This window comes from Emys orbicularis, chromosome 6 (genome assembly GCF_028017835.1).
Source record: "Emys orbicularis isolate rEmyOrb1 chromosome 6, rEmyOrb1.hap1, whole genome shotgun sequence".
In the NCBI taxonomy this organism is placed as follows: Eukaryota; Metazoa; Chordata; order Testudines; family Emydidae; genus Emys; species Emys orbicularis.
The window spans coordinates 83,178,396-83,199,733 of NC_088688.1; the positions used below are offsets into that span (position 1 = coordinate 83,178,396).

General features: G+C 42.8%; 1 protein-coding gene across 1 annotated transcript in view; it reads left to right on the top strand.

The window, feature by feature from the left end:
* Positions 1–3,604: 3,604 nt before the first annotated feature.
* ROR2 (receptor tyrosine kinase like orphan receptor 2) overlaps positions 3,605–21,338 on the top strand; it is a 114,192-nt gene continuing 96,458 nt past the window's right edge. The window contains exon 1 of the mRNA XM_065405900.1: positions 3,605–4,034. Coding sequence (XP_065261972.1) covers positions 3,605–4,034 — 430 coding nt within the window. The remainder of the gene's footprint in view (positions 4,035–21,338) is intronic.

Sequence of the window (21,338 nt, forward strand, 5' to 3'; positions counted from 1 at the left end):
ACAAAGTGGCATGCAGTTTTTAGAAATGGAAATCTAACTCTTAGGACCAGACTTTCAAAAGTGCTTGGCACCCAGCAGCTGCTTCTGTTCTCAGTGGGAGCTCTGGGGTGATGAGTTCTATTGAAAATCTGGCTTTGAGCTTTTAATCTGTATTTTGGAACACTCTTCAGTTGGCTGGATATTGTAGGGATTTTTCTCTTGAGATTAATCACTATTTAAATAGAGAGAGAGAATCTCTGTTTATTAAGTTAGAAAAATGTAATTACTAAACCTGTTTGGGGTCTTTTGGCCAGTTCTGAATACTTTAATAGTACTCCTGTACTGAGATCTTCTGGAGTGTGAGACATATCAGGGTACAGACTAATGAGCAGTTGTGTCACCCCTGCCCTGCAACTGTGGGTGCCTTAATGCCTTGCTGTAGTAGCTCCCATCTGGGCTGATCACAAACAGCCTGCCAGCATGCAAGCCACACCCTGAGTAACTGCAGCCTGCCAGCTGCACTTAGGTTACAATCTGGCTCTCACCAGCCTGGGTTATACTGCAGGGAGAACCCAACACACAGATTTCCCCCAGAAATGTATGTCCTGTGCTGCCCAGCCCTCTCCTGGGAAGTTCAAAATATTTTAAGTTCATTATTTCTTTAAGGCAGTAGTTCCCAAACTGGGGTTCGCGAAATGTTACAGGGGGTTCTCAAGAAAAAATTCCCTAATGGCGGACAGAGCTGTCCCTAGGGACTCCGGGCAGCACGTGGCCAGCAGCCTGGAGCCCCTGGACTTCCAAGAGCTAAGCAGATCAAAGCAAGCATATCTATCACACTGAGGAGATTTAAACTTCAAGACTCCCTATAAGAAATGGAAAGGGAGGTGGATATTTTTTGCTGTTTTTAAAATTAAATAGGCAGCTAGTATTTAAAATTATTATGAAGAACCAGTGTAAGCTTTGTTGTAACGTGCGTTGTTTGCCTGGACTGCTCAAGACCTGAATGCTTGTGTAGGAGGAACTCTGAGTTGGCTTCCTAAATACCTTCATGCTGTTTCACATCTGATACTCCTTGATGAAACATAGGAGCCTTGTCTTATAACAGACTTATTCAAAGTGATACAAGCTATGAAAGTGAGATCTTGGAAGAGTGTTGCCATTTTCATAATGTAATAAAAATACTGTAATGATAAATAATAAAAAATAGTGTGTAATAAGCATGTCATAAAAACAAATTTTATATTTCCAAGATCACTGCTTTTATAATTTATACTCCGGTAAAGGAGAAAATCCCTGGAAATATTCATTTTTAGGAAGGGGTTCACGAAACTTGACATTTTAGTGAAAGGGGTTCACAGGCTGTTAAAGTTTGGGAACCACTGCTTTAAGGGAACAATATGCCAGTGTATTATTTCAGATAGTTATTCAGATACTTCAATTTAAACACACTGGATGACATAAAACAGTAAAACAAGTTTATTAACTACAACGAGAAATTTTAAGTGAGTACAAGTAATGAGGCATAAAAGTCAGAAATGGTTACAAGAAAAATAAAGATAAGATGTTTACTAATACCTAACTTAATAACTATATCAGATTCAAGAAAAGTTTTCCAGCAGCCTTACAGACCAAACCTTGTTGGTCAGGACCCCTTCCCCAGAGTCCAACGAATGCTTCCTTTGTTGCTTCAGGTGCAGTGAATGCAGTGGGGGGGAGGGGGGGAAAGTGGGTGGGTCTGCCCCTTCTTTTTATAGTCCTGTCCCCTCTTTGAGAAGCATTTCCAGCTGGGAGCAAGGCGGTCTGGGTGGAAGGGAACTCCATGTTTCTTTGCTGAGATGCAGATTTTTTTTGCCTCTGCCCCATTTCCTACCAAAGAATGGCCACTTAGCATGTAATGATACATCAGCCTTATTTATGCCTAGCTGAGGTTTCAGCTTACCCTTTTTCTCTGAGGAACTGTTTGGCCACTCCCAAGACTTCTCTGGAAAACATATTTTTAGTCATATCATCAGTTTGTTTATAACGTCACATGTAATGCTGCTACATGCAGTTTCCATTATATTATTGATCAGCAGATGAGTTTTTAAATGATACCTCACAACCTTGTACGAACATTATTACAATAGTGTGTAGTGTATGAACATGGGTATAGTCTGTCACAGAGTGCTATTCCATTCTCCGCTGAGATGAAACAACAAATTGGACCTATACTTTGTTCCCTAACTTGCTTTTGTCTATATTTTTTTATTTCATTAATTGCTGATGTCTTCTTTACTACCACTTCCCCTCCCCAAAGTAGTTTGAAAATCAATGTAAGTTAAACTGGTGCAACTATCGTGTATAAAAGTGGCTTTATTTAACTGTGGTAAATTAAGCTGATGTAAGCCTGGTTTAAACCAGTGTAAGAGTATCCAGACGTAAAGGGCTGGCCCACATCCAGTTCTTGTATTTCTTTAACTACATCAATTCAGAAGCTATAGAGGAACAGAAACAAACTACACCTCTACCTCGATATAATGCTGTCCTAGGGAGCCAAAAAATCGTACCGTGTTATAGGTGAAACCGCGTTATATTGAACTTGCTTTGATCCACCGGACTGCGCAGCCCCGCCCCCCCGGAGCACTGCTTTACCACGTTATATCCAAATTTGTGTTCTATCGGGCCGCGTTATATCAAGGTAGCGGTGTATCCCAATATAAGCACCTTTATATTAGCATAACTGTGTCCTTACTAGGGGGTTGGTATCACTTTAACTAAGGCCTGGTCTACACTAGAAAATTAGATCAGTTTAACTATGTCTGTCAGTGGTATGAAAAAGCCACGCCCCTGAGCAGTATAGTTAAGCTGACCTAAATCCCTGTGTAGACAGATGGAATTCTTTTGTCAACCTAGCTACCATCTCTCAGGGAGGTGGGTTACCTATGTCGATGTGAGAATCCCTCCCATCAACGTTGGGAGTGTCTACACTGAAGTGCTACACCAGTGCAGCTGCAGTTTTGTGGTTGTACCGCTGTAGCATTTTAAGTATAGACAAGCCCTAAATCAGTTGCTGAACAGATATAGGTAAATTGGTCTAAGGCCTTGTCTACACTAGCAAGTTTCTGCACAGTAAAGCAGCTTTCTGCGTTGTAACTCCCGAGATGTACACACTGCTAAGCTGCTTAGTGCGCAGAAACTGTGCAGTTGCAGCGCTGTAAAAAAACCCACCCCGATGAGAGGCGTAGAGCTTTCTGCGCCAGGGCTACAGCACTGCGGTGCCAGTGTAGACACCGTGGTCGATTACAGCACTGCGATTGGCCTCCGGGAGGTGTCCCACAATGCCTGTTCTTGCCTCTCTGGTCATCAGTTTGAACTCTACTGCCCTGCCCTCAGGTGACCAACCGTGATCCCCACCCCTTAAATTCCTTGGGAATTTTGAAAGTCCCCTTCCTGTTTGCTCAGTGACGCATGCAGTGGTCTCAGCACATCTTTCCAGGTGGCCATACCTGCTCCATGCACCAGGCGATCCCCCGCTTGGAGCAATGCTGAGCTGCTGGATCTCATCAGCATTTGGGGAGAGGAGGCTGTCCAGTCCCAGCTGCGCTCCAGCCGTAGGAATTATACCTATGGACAGATGTCATGATGCATGACAGAAAGGGGCCATGACCAGGACACACTGCAGTTCAGGGTCAAAGTGAAGGAGCTGTGGAATGCCTATCACAAGGCGCGGGAGGTAAACCACCACTCCGGTGCTACGCCCACGAGCTGCCAGTTCTACAAAAAGCTGGATGTGATACTCGGTGGCGACCCCACCTCCATTGCGAAGGCAACTGTGGCTACTTCAGTGGTTCGCGTGCCAGTCAAGGGTGGACCGAGCCAGGAGGAGGAAATCTTGGACGAGGATGGGGAGGGGGAACCAGCAGCAAAGGATGACTCGGAGGTCAGAGATGCATGCAATCAGGAGCTCTTCTCTGCCCCAGAGGAAGCTAGCAAATCACAGCTGTTGGAGCTTGGCGAAGCACAAACAGGAGAGGAGGCCCCTGAAAAATGGCTGATTTGGGGAATCGCTGAAGCGAGTTGTTGGGGGCAGGAGGGTTGCAGAAAGCAGACTTGTGTCTGTATGATGCGCGTACCACCACATGCCTAGTCTGAGCGGTGGAACAGGATGTTGATTGACTCCATGGAGATACTGGGCAATCCACTGCCGCAGGTTCTTTGGTAGAGCTGCTTTGTTTCTTGCCCCATTAAGGGTAACTTTTCTGCGCCACTCTGCCGTCACGTGGGGCAGGGGGGAGACCATTGCGGCACACAGGTGAGCCGCATAGGGGCCAGGGAGGAAGCCGCAGTCTTGGAGAAGACGTTCCCTTGATTCCCTGCTCACCCTTAGCAGCGAGATATCTTCCATAATGAACACAGCCTTTGGAAAATGTGGGGACAGGAATGATTATCACCCCCCCACACACACACACACACACAGACAGTGCTGGCTCTTCCCAAGAGCCATGTGCCCAGTGTACAGTACGGTCCTGGAACACTGATTTCCCCTGCCCCTGTGGTTATTCACCATTTTCGGGGGTTTGTGTCTCATGTGTGCTTGCCTGGGGTCAGCCAGCTAGTGACAGGTATGTGAATAGTGGCTGTGTTTTAAATCACTGAATCAGTGGTCTCTGTGTTGCGAACAATACGGCTTCTGTAAAATGTTGCATTTTGGCTTCACAAATGTGACCTTGGGAGCCCAGCCTCCCTCTTTGTTATCGGCGTCTGAATGGCTGCGCAGAATTAGAAATTTGCCAAAGAATTGAAGAGGACTTTCTGTGTGAGGTCATGATGCACTCCACGGCCAAAAAACAAGAATTGAAGGAGAGGTGGGACAGTGAGAAGAGGGACCGAAAGGAGAATGTGGCACGCCAGAATGAAGCCACGGAGAGGCTCTTAAACATTATAGAGTGCCACGCAGACACGCTCCAGGCCCTACCAGCACTGCAAACCGAGCAGCTCCATGCCCACCTTCCCCTGCAGCTACTGTCGCAAAACTCTTTTCCATGCCCCCCCCGAGACACTGCCAACACACTCTTATCAACCTCCTGGCTCCAATCTGTACCCGTGGCAATCCACTCCTCCCTGTCACCGTCCAGCACTGCGGACTCCCGGTACACACTTCACTCAACACCCATCCCTCTGCAGTTTAGTCCGGCTGAAGTACAGTACCTGCTGCACTGTACTCCAAAGGAGAAGGTTGGATATAATACCTGGACATACACAAATCTTTAACTGTCCTGGGACCCCACCTCCTCCTGGGACCCTCCCTTCCTCCATCCCCGTCACTGCTGATGTGGTTTTTTTGTTTCTCTCTCTCTCCTCCAGTTGTTTTTTAATAAAAGAATTGTGTTGGTTTGAAAGCAATCTTTATTCCGTTAATTGAAAGCAAACAGAGCCCTGCAAAGCAACAGGCAATTTTCTTAAACCTTCATAGTGTATCGTCTGCAACAATCACCTCCTAGCATTACAAGCCCTACACTCCCAAGCATAGCAACAAATATTAGTGGCTTTCAGCTTCAAATTGCTGCCTCAAGGCATCCCTGATCCTTATGGCCCCATGCTGCACCCCTCTAATAGCCCTGGTCTCTGGCTGTTCAAATTCAGCCTTCAGGCGCTGCGCCTCAGCGGTCCAGCCCTGAGTGAAGCTTTCACCCTTCCCTTCACAAATATTATAGAGCATACAGCATGCGGCTATAAGCACAGGAATATTGTCATCGGCCAGGTCCAGCCTCCCATATAGGCAGCGCCAGCGAGTCTTTAAATGACCAAAAGCACACTCAACAGTCATTCTGCACTTGCTCAGCCTGTTGTTGAACCGCTCCTTCCTGCTGTCAAGATGCCCCATGTATGGCTTCATAAGCCACGGCATTAAGGGGTAGGCAGGGTCTCCCAGGATCACAATGGGCATTTGGACTTCCCTGTCGGTGATCTTGTGGTCTGGGAAGAAAGTCCTTGCTTGCAGCTTCCTGAACAGGCCAGTGTTCTGAAAGATGTGTGCGTCATGCACCTTTCCGGACCAGCCTGCGTTAATGTCCGTGAAACACGCACAGTGATCCACAAACACCTGGAGAACCATAGAGAAATATCCCTTCCGATTAACGTACTCGGTGGCTAGGTGGTCTGGTGCCAGAATTGGAATATGCGTGCCATCTATCGCCCCTCTGCGGTTAGGGCAGCCTATTTGTGAAAAGACATCCATAATGTCACGGATGTTGCCCAGAGTCATGGTCTTTCGGAGCAGAATGCAATTAATGGCCCTGCACACTTCTGTCAACACAAATCCAACGGTCGACTTTCCCACTCCGAACTGGTTAACAACTGATCAGTAGCAGTCTGGAGTAGCCAGCTTCCACAGTGCAATCGCCACACGCTTCTCCAATGGCAGGGCAGCTCTCATTCTTGTGTTCTTGCGCTGCAGGGCTGGGGAGAGCTCATCACAGAGTCCCATGAATGTGGCTTTCCTCATCCGAAAGTTCTGCAGCCACTGCTCGTCATCCCAGACATGCATGACGATGTGATCCCACCACTGTGCTTGTTTCCCAAGCGCAAAAGTGGCATTCCACTGTGGTCAGCACCTCCATGAATGTCACAAGCAATCTCGTGTTGTACCTACTATGTGTGGCATGCGAGCAGCGTACTGGTCAACAGTGCAGGATCCATTCCTGCAAACCGAAGAGGCAGAGTGAGCAGTACACAAACCGTTGAAAGAGGGCGCCAAATGTGGATAGAAGCACAGGGATTGCTGGGATGCGAAGCAATGCATCACAGGGTTTTGGGACAGGACCCAGGATGCCCTGCAACCCTCTTCACCTTCCCATAACTCTTAGTGGCAGAAGAGGAAGAGATGCTCTGTGGGACAGCTGCCCAGGGTGCACTGCTCCGAATAGCGTTACAAGTGCCGCAAGTGTGAACACGCTATTGTGCAGTCAGCTGATAGTGTGAAAACACAACAGCGGTTTCCCTTCAGCGTGCTGTGAGCTGTGCTTAACTGCCGGCGCTGTAACTCTACCATTGTAGACATACCCTAAAAACCTGTGTAAAAGCCAGCCTAAAGGTCCAGTAGTTTAACCAAATCAGTTCCGCTTCACACTTTTTGTTAAAAGGATGCCCCTTTGTATGTAGACCAGGACCTAGTAGAAAAGTCAGTGGGTACCACAAGTGTTTAGTTTCACCAGGATAAATAAAACAGAAGTTAAATAAAGTAATAATAAGAATGCATATGTAACTGTCATAGACAATGATGAGCCTGTATAATATGAACTGTATCTACTATATAAATCTTGGTAATGTTAATGTTTAGTTTTCTATATTAGGACTTTCCTCCATTTGCATGGTAATTAAACCTTATCTCAAAAGGTTTTGAAGATGCTCACTGGAGATGAGGAGACTTTATGTGAACCACCTAAAGCCAGAGGCTGATTGCAGATGGATCACAATATTTTGGGTTAGGAAGGAATTTCCCCCCAGGTTAGACTGGCAGAGACCCTGGGGTTTTTCACCTTCTTTTGCAGCATGGGTCACAGGTCACATGCAGGTATAAACTAGTGTAAATGGTGGATTCTCGGTAACTTGAAGTCTATAGATCATGATTTGAGGACTTCAGAACTCAGCGAGAGATTAGGGGTCTGTTACAGACATGGGTGGGTGAGGTTCTGTGGCCTGCAATGTGCAGGTCACCCTTAAACTCTCTGGGGGGAAAAAAAATTAAATGCATGCCAGTAAACATTAAAACAGGAAAACAGATGAGAATTTAGCATGAAGCAACAGAAGACAAGGAAACCAGTTTTTTTAAAAGGTAACGTAAGTTATTTGTGTAACCGGAAAAAATGAGTTAGTGCTGTGTTTTGGCTCCGGAACAGTGAGGTTGCACCGCTATGGTGTACTGCACGGGGGAAAGTCATCATCTCCACTTTTAAAGGAAAGAGGACTATACCTACAGGACCTGATAGCATTGGTGGATTTACTGAGGCTGCCTGCTTGAGATACAGACTTAAGGACTAGAAGCCAGAACCCATTAAATCATCTGCAAGCCAGTGTCATGAGTGATTTGGCACTTCTGGAACTGGTTAATCTAGCTCTGCCTCCATTGCTGCATCATCCGTAACTCTTGGTTGAAGATATTTAAAGGATGAGCTGCAAATAAACTTTGTTTACTTCTTTTCCTTGAACTTTCTTAATGTGTTTATTTCTGCAGGTTTTTTAATAGCAGAAATATTGAAGGGCTAAGCCAGTTCCAGAGACTGTAACAGGTCTGTGTTTCCAAACTTCAGGCTGGTTGAATATCCACTGTGGGATCTGTGGACCTGAGTACCTGAAGAAAAGAAATTTTTGAGGAAAGCATGCATAAATTTTCCTATTCAACAAAACATAATATTATTTGTCTGTTAGTAAGGAAGACTGATGGAGGAGGATATCTAATTCTGTTGATCTGCCATTTACACTTGTTAAATTTTTAACCAAAAGTACTTGACAAACATTAAAATAAAATGCTTAAACTGGAAAGACTCCATTAGCAAATCCTGCCTTGGCTAATCTTCAGTTTGCAATGTAGAGCCCTACATATGTTGCATTTACTCACTGGGTATTTCTTTGAAACAAATATGTTTTATTAGTGATTCTATAATCCAATGCATTGCACACAAATATAGTTTTGTCATGAATTGCAATGTTAGAGTCTCACCACCAAACATAGATGTGGATTATCTTTGTAGTGCAGACATGAAATCAAACATGCAGTATTTTACCTCTTGTCTGTAACAAACTGATATAGACACTGAGTACCTTCAGAGCCTTTTAGTTGGTGAGGGATGACAGGGCTTCATTTTCTTAGACAAAATAATTCCAACTACATCTATTCCCTTTTACTGCTTTCTTAGTACATTTTAAAGGAGTTTTTCTCCCTTGATCATGAGTATAGAAAGCTCTTTTAAACATCTACATTGCTAGGTAGTGTTTTATGTGTTTATACCTTCTATTACATAAATTTTCTTTTAATCTGTATGCTTATACAGAGGGCAGCTGGAAAATTGAGTGGTTCTAGAAGGCTGTCTGACAATCAAGGTAATGTCATATTTTCCAGCAATACCGGAACTATGCTGTGTATGATTTAACAGGCAATTTCTGCATCAAGAACAGTATTCACTTTGTTTAGCTGAGGATTAGTGAAAATCCCATAATTCATCACTAGTCTGTCAGAAGTAGGTTTTAGTTGATTTAGTACCTCATTCTGTATTAAAATGTACACATTTTTCCTTAAACGTTTAATGTTCTGTTTCAAGTACTACTTTGTAGCTTCATGTCATATTCCAGTTGCCTTAAAGTTTCACTTTTGAAATGACAAATCATATTAACAAATGAAAATGCTTTGTAATACATTGCTACTGAGATAAAATGCACTGCCTATTTATAAAACTATTCTTCAGAGGAAAATAACTTGCACTATACTGTTATAATAAATGACATGGGTCTATAACTTATTTACCCACATACAGTAGTGTATGTAATATGGGATATTTAATGTTGGTTGGCCTATTTTAAGTAGGAAATTAAATGTCTAAATTTATAATTTGATTTCTTAGATCCATCACACAATTGGACCTTCTGTTTGCTGCCTCAATCTACTATTAGGCAAAATGGACCAAAAAGAGTTTTGCATTACTGCTTTAACATTGGGCTCTACCGCACACATTGTTGTCATCCATGCTCTTCTGGCATTCCGTTGCACAATCATTGTACCTTCACAGCTAGTAGACCTTTCGGTGTTGCTCCTCTTACACCTTTTGTGCCCTGAGCCACTATTCATTTCATCTACAGGAAATATGTCAGGGGCCCCATTATTCCCCTTGTGGAAGAATTCAATCAAGTGGAAATTATAAGATAGTGAGTCATATCTTATTCCTGGTGGAAATTAGAGGCAAATCTCTATGGAAACTTTCTTTGACTAGACCCTTCACCAGCTGCATGTATGGACTTCATTGCCTTTTTGAAAATTGGCTAAAAAGTTAGCCAACACTTACTTTTTTTTTATTACCCTGTTCCTCCTCCTAAGGTTCTGTGTTCCCTGTAGTTTGTGTAATGACACCCCTGGTTGGGTCCTCTAGAGGGAATGAACTCAGGCCCTCTGTGTGACACTGCACCCCATATTTGTCATAGTAATATTATTATGATATGATTATGGCATAATTATGATTAATTTTGTATAAGATAAGTCATGTCATTGAAAAAGTTATGATTTGCTGAATATGATTATCCTATTTGTATGCATGTATCTTTTTTGTATATAAAGTTAGGAATATTGACTATGTAACTCTACTCTGGATGACACCCACAACTAGCCTTTCTGGTACAACACTGAAGAAGCCAGACAGTGCTGATGGCCTATCAGCAAAGACAATGGTCTGTGGAATAGCTTAACCTTCCTGTGGGCGTTTTGGCCAGCCTGTAAGCAATGGCTGCTATAACACTGCAAGGACATGTGACCAAGCCACATGATTCTGGACTCCATCTTGGGATGTCAGTATTTTTCCCCACAAATTGGTCTGGGAACTAAGTTTTGAAACAAAGGGTTCCCGCCATGTGCTAAAACTATATAAGGCAGGGAGTGACATCATCTGTTGTTCTTCACTCCCCACACAAGAAGACTCCTGGAAACACCTGAGGAACAAAGTCTGAACTGGGGGAAGTGCTGGACCCAGGCTAAAGGGATTTCTAGCTTTTGTATGAAAGACCTCAGAAACCCAAGCTGTAAAGCTAATGCAGCTTGTGCCTTAAGAATCTACAAGTCTTCCTGTACCATCAGTTAGGGTGAGAATCTGCTAATTCATATCCAGTCTATCTAGTATATTAAGCTCAGTTTGCGTTTTTGTTTATTTGCTAGGTAATTTGCTTTGATCTGTTTGCTATCATTTATAATCACTTAAATTTCTTAATTACAAAAGATAGATTTTATTTTATGTTTTAATCTAAACCAGTGAGTTTGGAATGAAGTGCATGAGAATCTTAGCTCAGAAAGGCTGTTGCATATTCCTCTCCACATTGGGGGCGGGAAGGGCGAACTCTGAGCTTATGCTGTACAGTTCCCTGTGCAGCACAAGACAGTATAATTTTGGGTTTATGCTCCAGAGGGGGTGCGTGCCTGGGGAGCTGAAAGTTACCTTGGCTTTAGCCTCTCTATTGTTGGTTCACATGCAGTGACTGGTCAGAGAGCCTGCATGTAACTGCAGCTGGGTGTGTCTCTACTTGTGTGTATGCTAGTGGAAGTGTAAGACCGGCAGCCTGTCTGCAGCTTGTCACAGCAGCACAGGGTGAGAGGGAGCCCAGGTTGGTGGGTCAGAGTGCTCAGTGGTACTCCAGTTCCAGTTGGCACCCCGGAGGGAACCAGTCACACTCCTAGATTTAAAAGTGTAAGTCTCTACTGCATGAGGTAAAGAACCAGGTCAGTTGACTTCAGACTCATAAACTTCAAGGAACCACAGTGTGTGGGTTACAAAAATGCACCCCAAAAAAAGTAAGAGTTCAGCAAGTGGAACCCTAAATTTGAGGAATCTGAGAAATATTGATTAGATACCAACTCATCTTTTGGTTAAAATTGTGAATTAGACTAAGTTCTCACAACTATCAAAGAGCAACTCTCGATTTCATTCTCTAAGAACTCCAAACCTAGCAGTAGACATATTTATAAAATATATTTGTCCAGAGACCAACTAGATACTTTGATAATGCTTTCTTCTAAAAATAAACTCATTATTTTTGGTCATGCAAGATTATATAGTCTGCTGTATCAGCTTCTCCTTAAATATTGCAAATGATATAAAAGTAAATCAAAGCATTTCAGGGTATGAAACATCTGCTAGTAATTTGCTTGAGCACTTGTGCATCATATATCCAGCATATCTAAGGCTATGTCTTCACTACCCGCCGATCCGGCGGGTAGCAATCGGTCTATCGGGGATCGACTTACCGCGTCTAGTGAAGACGCGGTAAAATCGATCCCTGATCGCTCTGCCGTCGACTCCGGAAATCCACCTCGGCAAGAGGCGGCAGCGGAGTCGGCAGCAGCGCGGCAGCGGTCGACTTTCCCGCGTCCTCACCGCCAGGTAAGCCGACCTAAAATACGCAACTTCAGCTACGGTATTCACGTAGCTGAAGTTGCGTATCTTAGGTCGGACCCCCGCTGTAGTGTAGACCTAGCCTAAGTCTTAACTAATTTGGCTTACTAAAGTGCATCTCTCTTCCTCCCCCCCCCCCCATTTTACACCTCCAAAGAGCTTTCCAAGGTAGTTGGGTTTTTTAATCTTCGCTTTGTTGAACTGCCTTGGGTTAAGTATATTTGACCATACATGCCAAATATGGAGAGTTTAGGTGTATTAGTTGGAGGAGATACATGCATTTACAGTGGGAAGGAAAGAGTGAACGGCAGAATGACACCATAAACTCCAAAATGCCATGCACCACTTCTGGCCTAGTTGGCACTCTGTCTTTCCTAGCCAACACTAAATGGTATATGATAACAAGCCAGGCATGAAGGACAAGACTCCATCATATCAAAGGCCATGCTGCTGTGAGAAAACTCTCCACTCCATCAGCTCAGGTCATCATTCTGGCAGTGGGAAATGTACAGAGTGAGTCAATTGACACTTAGATCAGGGTAATGAGAGTTAAAAAAGAAGTATTTAACATTGATATGTGCCATTGTTGGAGTGTACATTGAGAGCGAAAAGTTAACTGATGATGAGGCACCGCTTACCTAGAGCAGGGAGTACTATGAGCCACGGAGGCCTTCTCAGTTAGGTGAGAATTTTCATCACTGTATGCTCTGTGTTTTCACCTTTTATGAACAAGTGTCCTGAAAAAGATTGCCCACCCAAAGAGCCTCATTGCCCAAATATTTCTTAGGCAGCTCCCCTCCCCCATTCTCCACTACTACTTTGCTTTGCTTCCACTAAAACAGATGTATTGTCCCAGGGGGAGCTTCTGTATAAGAGTGAGTTGAGTGCTGCTCTGATGTCTTGACTCATTAAAGGAAATGGAAATCCCATCTCACTAAGGTCATAAACACTCACCTTTGTGCTGGTACATGGTCACTACTAATTCTGTAACATCTTTGTTAGGTGGATTTAAGGTCTGGGAAATGAGATCCAAAATATGTTGATGGTATGTTTTAGAATTCTTGAAGAGTAGATTTAGAAAGTTTTCTTGGGGTATGAGCAAACTAATTTTTACCTATATTGAACCCGCTAAACTTCATAGGTTTCAAATATGAGACACTCATTCCTACATTATTGGGTTTCCACTCTGCTTGAAATGCAGTGTATGAGGGGAAACAGCAGAGGGAAAAAATAATAATAAAATGGTGGGAAGGGGATGCACACATACATGCACACAGTATGTCTGCTTATGCCAACCTACATTTTGAGGTACCATTTATCTTTTGTTAATACTTAGCATAGATTTCTATTTAACTACAAATCATGACTAAATATTTTAATGGTATCAGCCTTGAAAAGAAATATGGATTTAAAACACTGGCGGTTAAAAGATGTGTGAATTCCAACTACTGCAATGAACGCTGCAACCCCCCCCCCCCACCACCACCAAAAACTTGTTTGAGCCTTGAAACTCTTCTAATTCAACAAGCTTCACCATCCATATCTTTGAATATTTGTAGAGTGCCAAACTTGAATTTGGGTTGGGTTCAGGTAGGGGATTGTTTATTGCATAGGTAATAACTCTCTGATACCACATTTCCTCAGAGTAGTTGCTGACATATTTTATTTTTTAATGTGTAATGTTAATTATAAAGGATACTCTAAAATGCAGTGCTTTTTATTTATAGCTTTTACTTAATTTTCAACAATGATAAATCTAAACAGTGGGGCTACAGAGATAGCAAGGATTTAATCCATATACAATTTCCTTGCTAAAAAAATATTGTTAAACAATTTAGGGGAAAATTTCTACTACTTTGGTGAGCATTCAGATTTAGGTTAACTTATTATGATTACTGAAACTTGATTTTCTTTAGATGCATAAAAAGTTATACCCCATGTCTACACAAATGCACAATCCTTAAAACAACCCTGTTACTGTTTAAACAACTAGTATAAATAATGAACCACTCCATTACCGAGAATATAAATAAATTTAGACAAGTAAGAGTTCTCTGGAGCTGAAAGTTTAGGTTATGCAAAAACTTCAACAGCTGTAATTTGTAGGTCCTTGTAGACGGAGGGTGTGAGTGATGTAAACTATAGAAAGTCGACATTTAGTGTATGTATATTTTGTCACTTTGCCAACAGGCAAGATTTCACCGTTATGTTTCTTCTGGTGGGTACAAGGTTTGAATAGGGCAACATCTGGCAGCAAAGAATTCCACAAAATGAATTAAGCTACATCTTGCTGTAAACAGAATATAGCACTTCAATACATTATTAGTAATAAATCTTCATTTTAGAAAAGTCTGTTTTTAGAAAACATTTCCTAACTGGATGAAATTAAGAAGAGAGAGAGAATCAGGAAAACAAGTATTCACTAAATTACACTTATTTACATACAGTATTTGCCAATATGTAAAATTTAAATAACATTAAAAGGTAATTTTGAAAAAACTATTTCAATCCAGAAATATGCTTCAGAAATTAGAACATGAAGTTTAAAAGTGTGATCCTCTTTTGGCTAAAGAAATAGGAGCCCAAAATTTCAAACCTAGGTGCTTAAAATAAATGCTTTAATCCATATTAAAGCACCAAAGTGAAAGTAGCCTGATTTTTCCAAAAGTACGAAGCACTTGCATCTGCAATACACTTTAGTAGGATCTGGGGTTGATCTAGACTTCAGAAAATCAGGCCTCTTTTCTTTAAGTCCCTGACATTTTAAAGCCTAATTTTAAACATCCAGGTTTGAATATTTTGGCCATGGTGAATATAGTCTTTTGGATGAGATTGTAAAAAATGACAACATGGGTAAAGTTAAGAGTTTTCCTTAACAGACAAAAGGGTAAGGTGTAATGTGTCACTGGTTCAGGGAATTTTTGTTAAACAGAGCATGGTTCATATTCTATGGCCTAAGTCCAGAATATGTACAGAAGCACCACAGTATGTACCGCCAGTTAGTCTGAGATTGTGACCACACAAGTAATCGTAAATTGCCCATGTGCTATTACGTTAGTGAGCGGGGACACAGAATTAAAGTTAGTTATTGGTTTTAACTGGCATGTTTCGGAATCATTAATAGTGGGGATCTTGGATTGTTAAATTACTTCATAGGATTTTTTTCACAGATGTGTTAACTTTCTTTTTAGCCCCCCTGTTTTGATTAGCCTGGTTAATGTTCTGTTTTTATTTATAATACAGCAACATTTTTCAAAGCAATAACACCTGATGTGCAAAATAAACCCTGAACTCAAGTCTGTAGCGTGAGGTTGCTCCTCTAAGAGCTGCACAGGTTTATGGAAGAATTCTTTTCCACCTTGAAGAAAAGACCAAGTTAATTCAAGAAAAATAAGAAACAGGTAGAAGTATTTTAAATGCTAAATGGACTACATTCCAGTGACATTAAGGGTCTACCAAACCAGAGTTCATTTGGCTGTTCAATACTTAACATGCAGGTGCTATACTCCCCTCTGCTACTTCACAAGGAGGAGATCCAAATGCAGCAACAGCAGGCCCCCATGTGTATGAGAGAGCAGAAGCTTGGTGGAACCATTTCTTCTTCTTGCAGCAATCTTGTAGAAACCTTTCTGTGGATAAATAATGACATTATGGCTCTAGAGACAGAGGATAGGAGGGACCTAAGAGGATGCCCATATCTCTAGAGCCCTGCATGGATACATCTGTATCCGCATCCGTATCTGCATCTGATCCATGATCCGCAAACATAGTCCGTGGATGTGGATATCCTTGGATATAAAGCGGATTCCGCAGATTTGCAGGGCTCTACACCCCCCAGGGCGTTCTTTCCCTTCTCTCCCCCACCCAAACATACCTATGGCAATTTACTAGGGCTGTCGATTAATCACAGTTAACTCACGCAATTAACTCAAAAAAATTAATTGTGATTAATTGCAGTTTTATTCACATTGTTAAACAATAGAATACCAATTGAAATCTATTAAATATTTTTGGATGTTTTTCTATGTTTTCAAATATATTGACTTCAATTACAACACAGATCAAAGTGTTCAGTGCTCACTTTATATTATTTTTGATAACAAATATTTGCACTGTAAAAATGATAAACTAAAGAAAGTATTTTCAATTCACCTTATACAAGTACTATAGTGCAATCTCTTTATTGTGAAAGTGCAACTTACAAATGTAGGGGTTTTTTTGGTTACACAACTGCACTCAAAAACAAAACAATGCAAAACTTTAGAGCCTACAATCCACTCAGTCCTACTTCTCGTTCAGCCAGTCGCCAAGACAAACAAGTTTATTTACATTTACGGGAGATAATGCTGCCCACTTCTTATTTACAATTTCACCAGAAAGTGAGAACAGGATGAGAGAGGCTCTCTAGAGAGGGACAGCCTGTGACACATGTTGGAGAATGCAGGCATTCACTTCCCATTCCTCATGCAAGAGAATATCAAAGGCAGATTGAAAGCCCATGCATGAAAGAACCTAAACAGCATAGATCCAGGGTGCAAGTAGCTAAGAGAGAGCCAGCGACAGCAGGCAACCCAGTAGAGCAGTGCCAGCAGCAACTGTTGCAACTGTGGGCCACTCAAGAATAGTGGCAAGTGACCCAACAGCTGCTACATGAGATGGTGACCCAGCCGAAAGACCTGCAACAAAATCAGGTACAGCAGTTACTGATGAGGCTACATCTGGCCGAGGCAGCCCAGGATCCAGTGGCTGGAGCTGTGAGCCCAGGGCCTGTACTCCCACCAGTACCCATGAAGCTGACTAATCTGGGGCCTAATGCTGACCCCACTTTCTGACTTCTTTTGAGTGGCTGGCAATGTCTTCCAGAGCATTGATCCCTTGTGCTGGCCCTACTTTACTGGCCCAGTCCAGGCAGGGGCTTGATCCTGTGTCTGTACATGATTCTGCCCTGCTTAAGGCTGCCATTCTGGACTTTCTCAATATCAGATACACCACTGCCTCTGCTTCCAGATGGAAATGTATCCCGGGAGCCTGGCCATAAGTGGTAGCACAAAAACTAAGGACTATTGCTAGCAGTGGTTACAGCGGGAGGAGCAGACTGGAACTCAAGTGACCTAGTCAATACTGATGGAGCATAGTACAAATAATCCCCAGTGGGGGATGGGAATGGGTACTGAGGCACCACCTAGGGACTTTAACGCTCACAGTCCAGTTGATGGATGACCAACTTTACATCTCAGGTAATGCAGGAGCTATGCTTCCTATTGAAGATCAAGCCACTAAAAACTTCCATCTATCATCCTCAAGTGGATGTCTTAGTTGGGGGATTCAACAAAACCCTGAAGGAGATGCTAAAAAGGGTTGTGGCCTCCAATCCTATGCATTGGGGTCAACTATTTACTCCCCTTTTTGTTCGCCATAAGGGAGGTATCACAAGCTTCCATCAGGTTCTCTCCCTTTGAACTGTTGTTTGGGTAACAGCCCGGAAGAATATTAGAATTTCTACATGAAGGCTGGGAAGAGCAGGGTGACGGTGACCAGTACAGAGTAGAACATTATCCAACGCAGGGAGCGTCTCAAGAAGTTGGGGAGTTTTTACTTATGAAAACCCGTTGAAGGCCCAGCAGGTGCAAAAACAAACTTACAACCAAGGTGTACACCTATGGGCCTTCCAGCCTAGGGACCTAGTACTATTATTGCTTCCCAGGATAGAATCTAAATTGCTTGCAGATTCATCAGTTTTGCCCTAAAGAAAGCGAGATCTATTTGTCTGGGAGGTGGAAAGAAACTAGGCTGTACCATGTGAACCTGCTCAAGCCTTCGAAAACCAGAGAGGGGATATTATTAACTCCAGTTCTGGCAGGTAAGGTGCCTCAAGCACCCATTCACCAAGAGTCAGCACAAGTGCAGATGGGTGCTGAACTTCCACCAGAACAAAGAGCCCAAGTTTTATATCTCATTGCTCCTTCCCCAATGTATTCTCTGTAGCTGATCAGAGCCAACTCATATACTATCACCTCAAGACAGTCCCAGGACTGCGGGTTGGAGAGAATCCTCAGCCCTTACCTTGGAAGATGTGGAAGACTCTCTGCGAGGAGTTGTAGGCTATCCTGGATTAAGGAGTAGTCGAGGAGTCCTGAAATGACTAAGTCCCACTGTATATCACCCAAAACTGATGGCTCAACATGCTCCTGCATGCTTCCAAAAAGTTAATACGACATCTAAGTGTGAGGTGTACTCAATGCCACAAATGGATGACGTATTGGAGTGTCTAGGGGCTGCCAGATATATCAGTACTTCAGATCTTACAAAAGTGCAGATCCCTTTGTCACCCGCATTGCAAGAGAAAACAGCCTTCTGAACCTTTGATTTCTTCCACTTCAGGTCAATGCTCTTTGGCTTACATTTGAGCAGCCACAATGTTTCAACGTTTAATGGTGCTCAGGCCTCCTCAGCACTACACCACCGCATATTTGGACAATAAAGCTATATATAGTGCCAACTGTGGTGATCACATGCAACAAGTACAAACTGTTCTCCAGTGCTTGGTTGAAACGGGTCTCTCAGCCAATCTGGTCAAATGAAAATTGGCAAATAAGTTACCTACCTGGGTTTTTATGTAGGAGGAGGCCACCTTAGGCTGCTAGTTAGCAAAGTGCAGGCATTGTTGGCACATCCCGTTCTTCAAAAAAAGAAACAGATAAGACACATTCTTCAGTTGCCCGCCTATTACAGGCGACCTGTCCCTGTTTCACCACCATGGCAACCCTTCTAGCGACCTAATAAAGGGTTGTAGTGTGAGGAAGATCCATTGGAGTGACCACTGTGAAAAGGCCTATAACTCCTTGAAGAACCGGTTGTGCCAGGAGTGAATCCTTTTCAGTCACAAACCATATCCCTGATAATGTGACGGCAAACCTGGTGGCTGAGCTTTGTGACTTTGTCCTCACCCACAACTATTTCAGATTTGGGGACGATTTATACCTTCAAGTCAGCGGCACTGGTATGGGTACCCCCATGGCCCCACAGTATGCCAACATTTTTATGGCTGACTTAGAACAACGCTTCCTCAGCTCTCGTCCCCTAGCACCCCTACTCTACTTGCGCTACATTGATGATGACATCATCATCATCTGGACCTATGGGAAGGAGGCCCTTGAGGAATTCCACCTGGATTTCAACAATTTCTACCTCACCATCAACCTCAGCCTGGATCAGTCCATACAAGAGATTCACTTCCTGGACACTGCAGTGCAAATAAGTGATGGTTACATAAACACCACCCTATACCGGAAACCTACTGACCGCTATACTTACCTACATGCATCCAGTTTCCATCCAGGACACATTACACGATCCATTGTCTACAGCCAAGCCCTCAGATACAACCGCGTTTGCTCCAGTCCCTCAGACAGAGACAAACACTTACAGGATCTCTATCAGATGTTCTTAAAACTACAATAACCACCTGGGGAAGTGAAGAAACAGATTGACAGAGCCAGAAGGGTACCCAGAAGTCACCTACTACAGGACAGACCCAACAAAGAAAGTAACAGAACGCCATTAGCCATCACCTACAGTCCCCAACTAAAAGTTCTCCAGCGCATCATCAAGGATCTACAACCTATCCTGAAGGACGATCCTTCACTCTCACAGACCTTGAGAGATAGGCCAGTCCTTGCTTACAGACAGCCTGCCGACCTGAAGCAAATATTCACCAGCAACCTCACATCACACCACAGAAACACTACCCCAGGAACCAACCCCTGCAACAAACCCCATTGCCAACTCTGCATATCTATTCAAGGGACACCATCATAGGACCCAACCACATTAGCCACACCATCAAGATCTTGTTCACCTGCACATCTACCAATGTGATATATGCCATCATGTGCCAGCAATGCCCCTCTGCCATGTACATTGGCCAAACCGGACAGTCTCTACGCAAAAGAATAAATGGACACAAATCAGGCATCAAGAATTGTAACCTTCAAAAACCAGTAGGAGAGCACTTCAATCTCCCTGGACACTCAATAACACACTTAAGAGTTGCCATTCTTCAACAACAACAACAACAAAAAAATCAAAAACAGACTTCAACGAGAAACTGCAGAACTGGAATTAATTTGCAAACTTGACACCATCAAATTAGGCCTCAATAAAGACTGGGAGTGGGTGGGTCACTACAAAAAGTAATTTTCCTTTTGATATCACTGGTCTACAATTTTTGAGAAGTCGTCTGCTTCAGAGATAAAATGTGCTATTTATTATGTATTTTGATGTGCTGAATTCAAATATGACAATTAAAACAACTGATTGGCTACTGTTTCTAAGATATTTAAGTTTTTACATTTTATGTCTATGTATATTGGGTAGATAGTAGAGTTTTAATCATAAATTGTAAACCTAGGTCTTTTCATGTGTTTATGGTTGCTTTACATGATAATATTTCACCTGTCCTGTTTATGTAACACTTTAAAAATCAGCAAAAGGGTTATATAAATAAAATTTATTATGAAACAAAAGGCAAAAAACTATTCTGTACATAGTTTAGTCCTATTCAGTGTCTACTCGGCGCTTCTTGGCTTTTCTCTTGTATTCATTAAATGGAGCATCTCTTGTCACTGTCCAGCAATAGTCTGCAAGCATTGATGGGCTCCATTTGCCCTGATAGCGTTTCTCCATTGTTGCAATGTCCTGGTGAAATTGCTCGCCGTGCTCGTCGCTCACTGCTCCGCAGTTCGGTGGAAAAAAATCTAGATGAGAGTGCAAAAAATGTATCTTTAGTGACATGTTGCAACCAAGGCTTTTGTATGCCTTGAGGAGGTTTTCCACCAACAACCTGTAGTTGTCTGCCTTGTTGTTTCCGAGAAAATTGATTGCCACTAACTGGAAGGCTTTCCATGCCGTCTTTTCCTTGCCACGCAGTGCATGGTCAAATGCATCATCTCGAAGAAGTTCACGAATCTGAGGACCAACAAAGACACCTTCCTTTATCTTAGCTTCACTTAACCTTGGAAATTTTCCATGGAGGTACTTGAAAGCTGCTTGTGTTTTGTCAATGGCCTTGACAAAGTTCTTCATCAGACCCAGCTTGATGTGTAAGGGTGGTAACAAAATCTTCCTTGATTCAACAAGTGGTGGATGCTGAACATTTTTCCTCCCAGGCTCCAATGACTGTCGGAGTGGCCAATCTTTCTTGATGTAGTGGGAATCTCTTGCACGACTATCCCA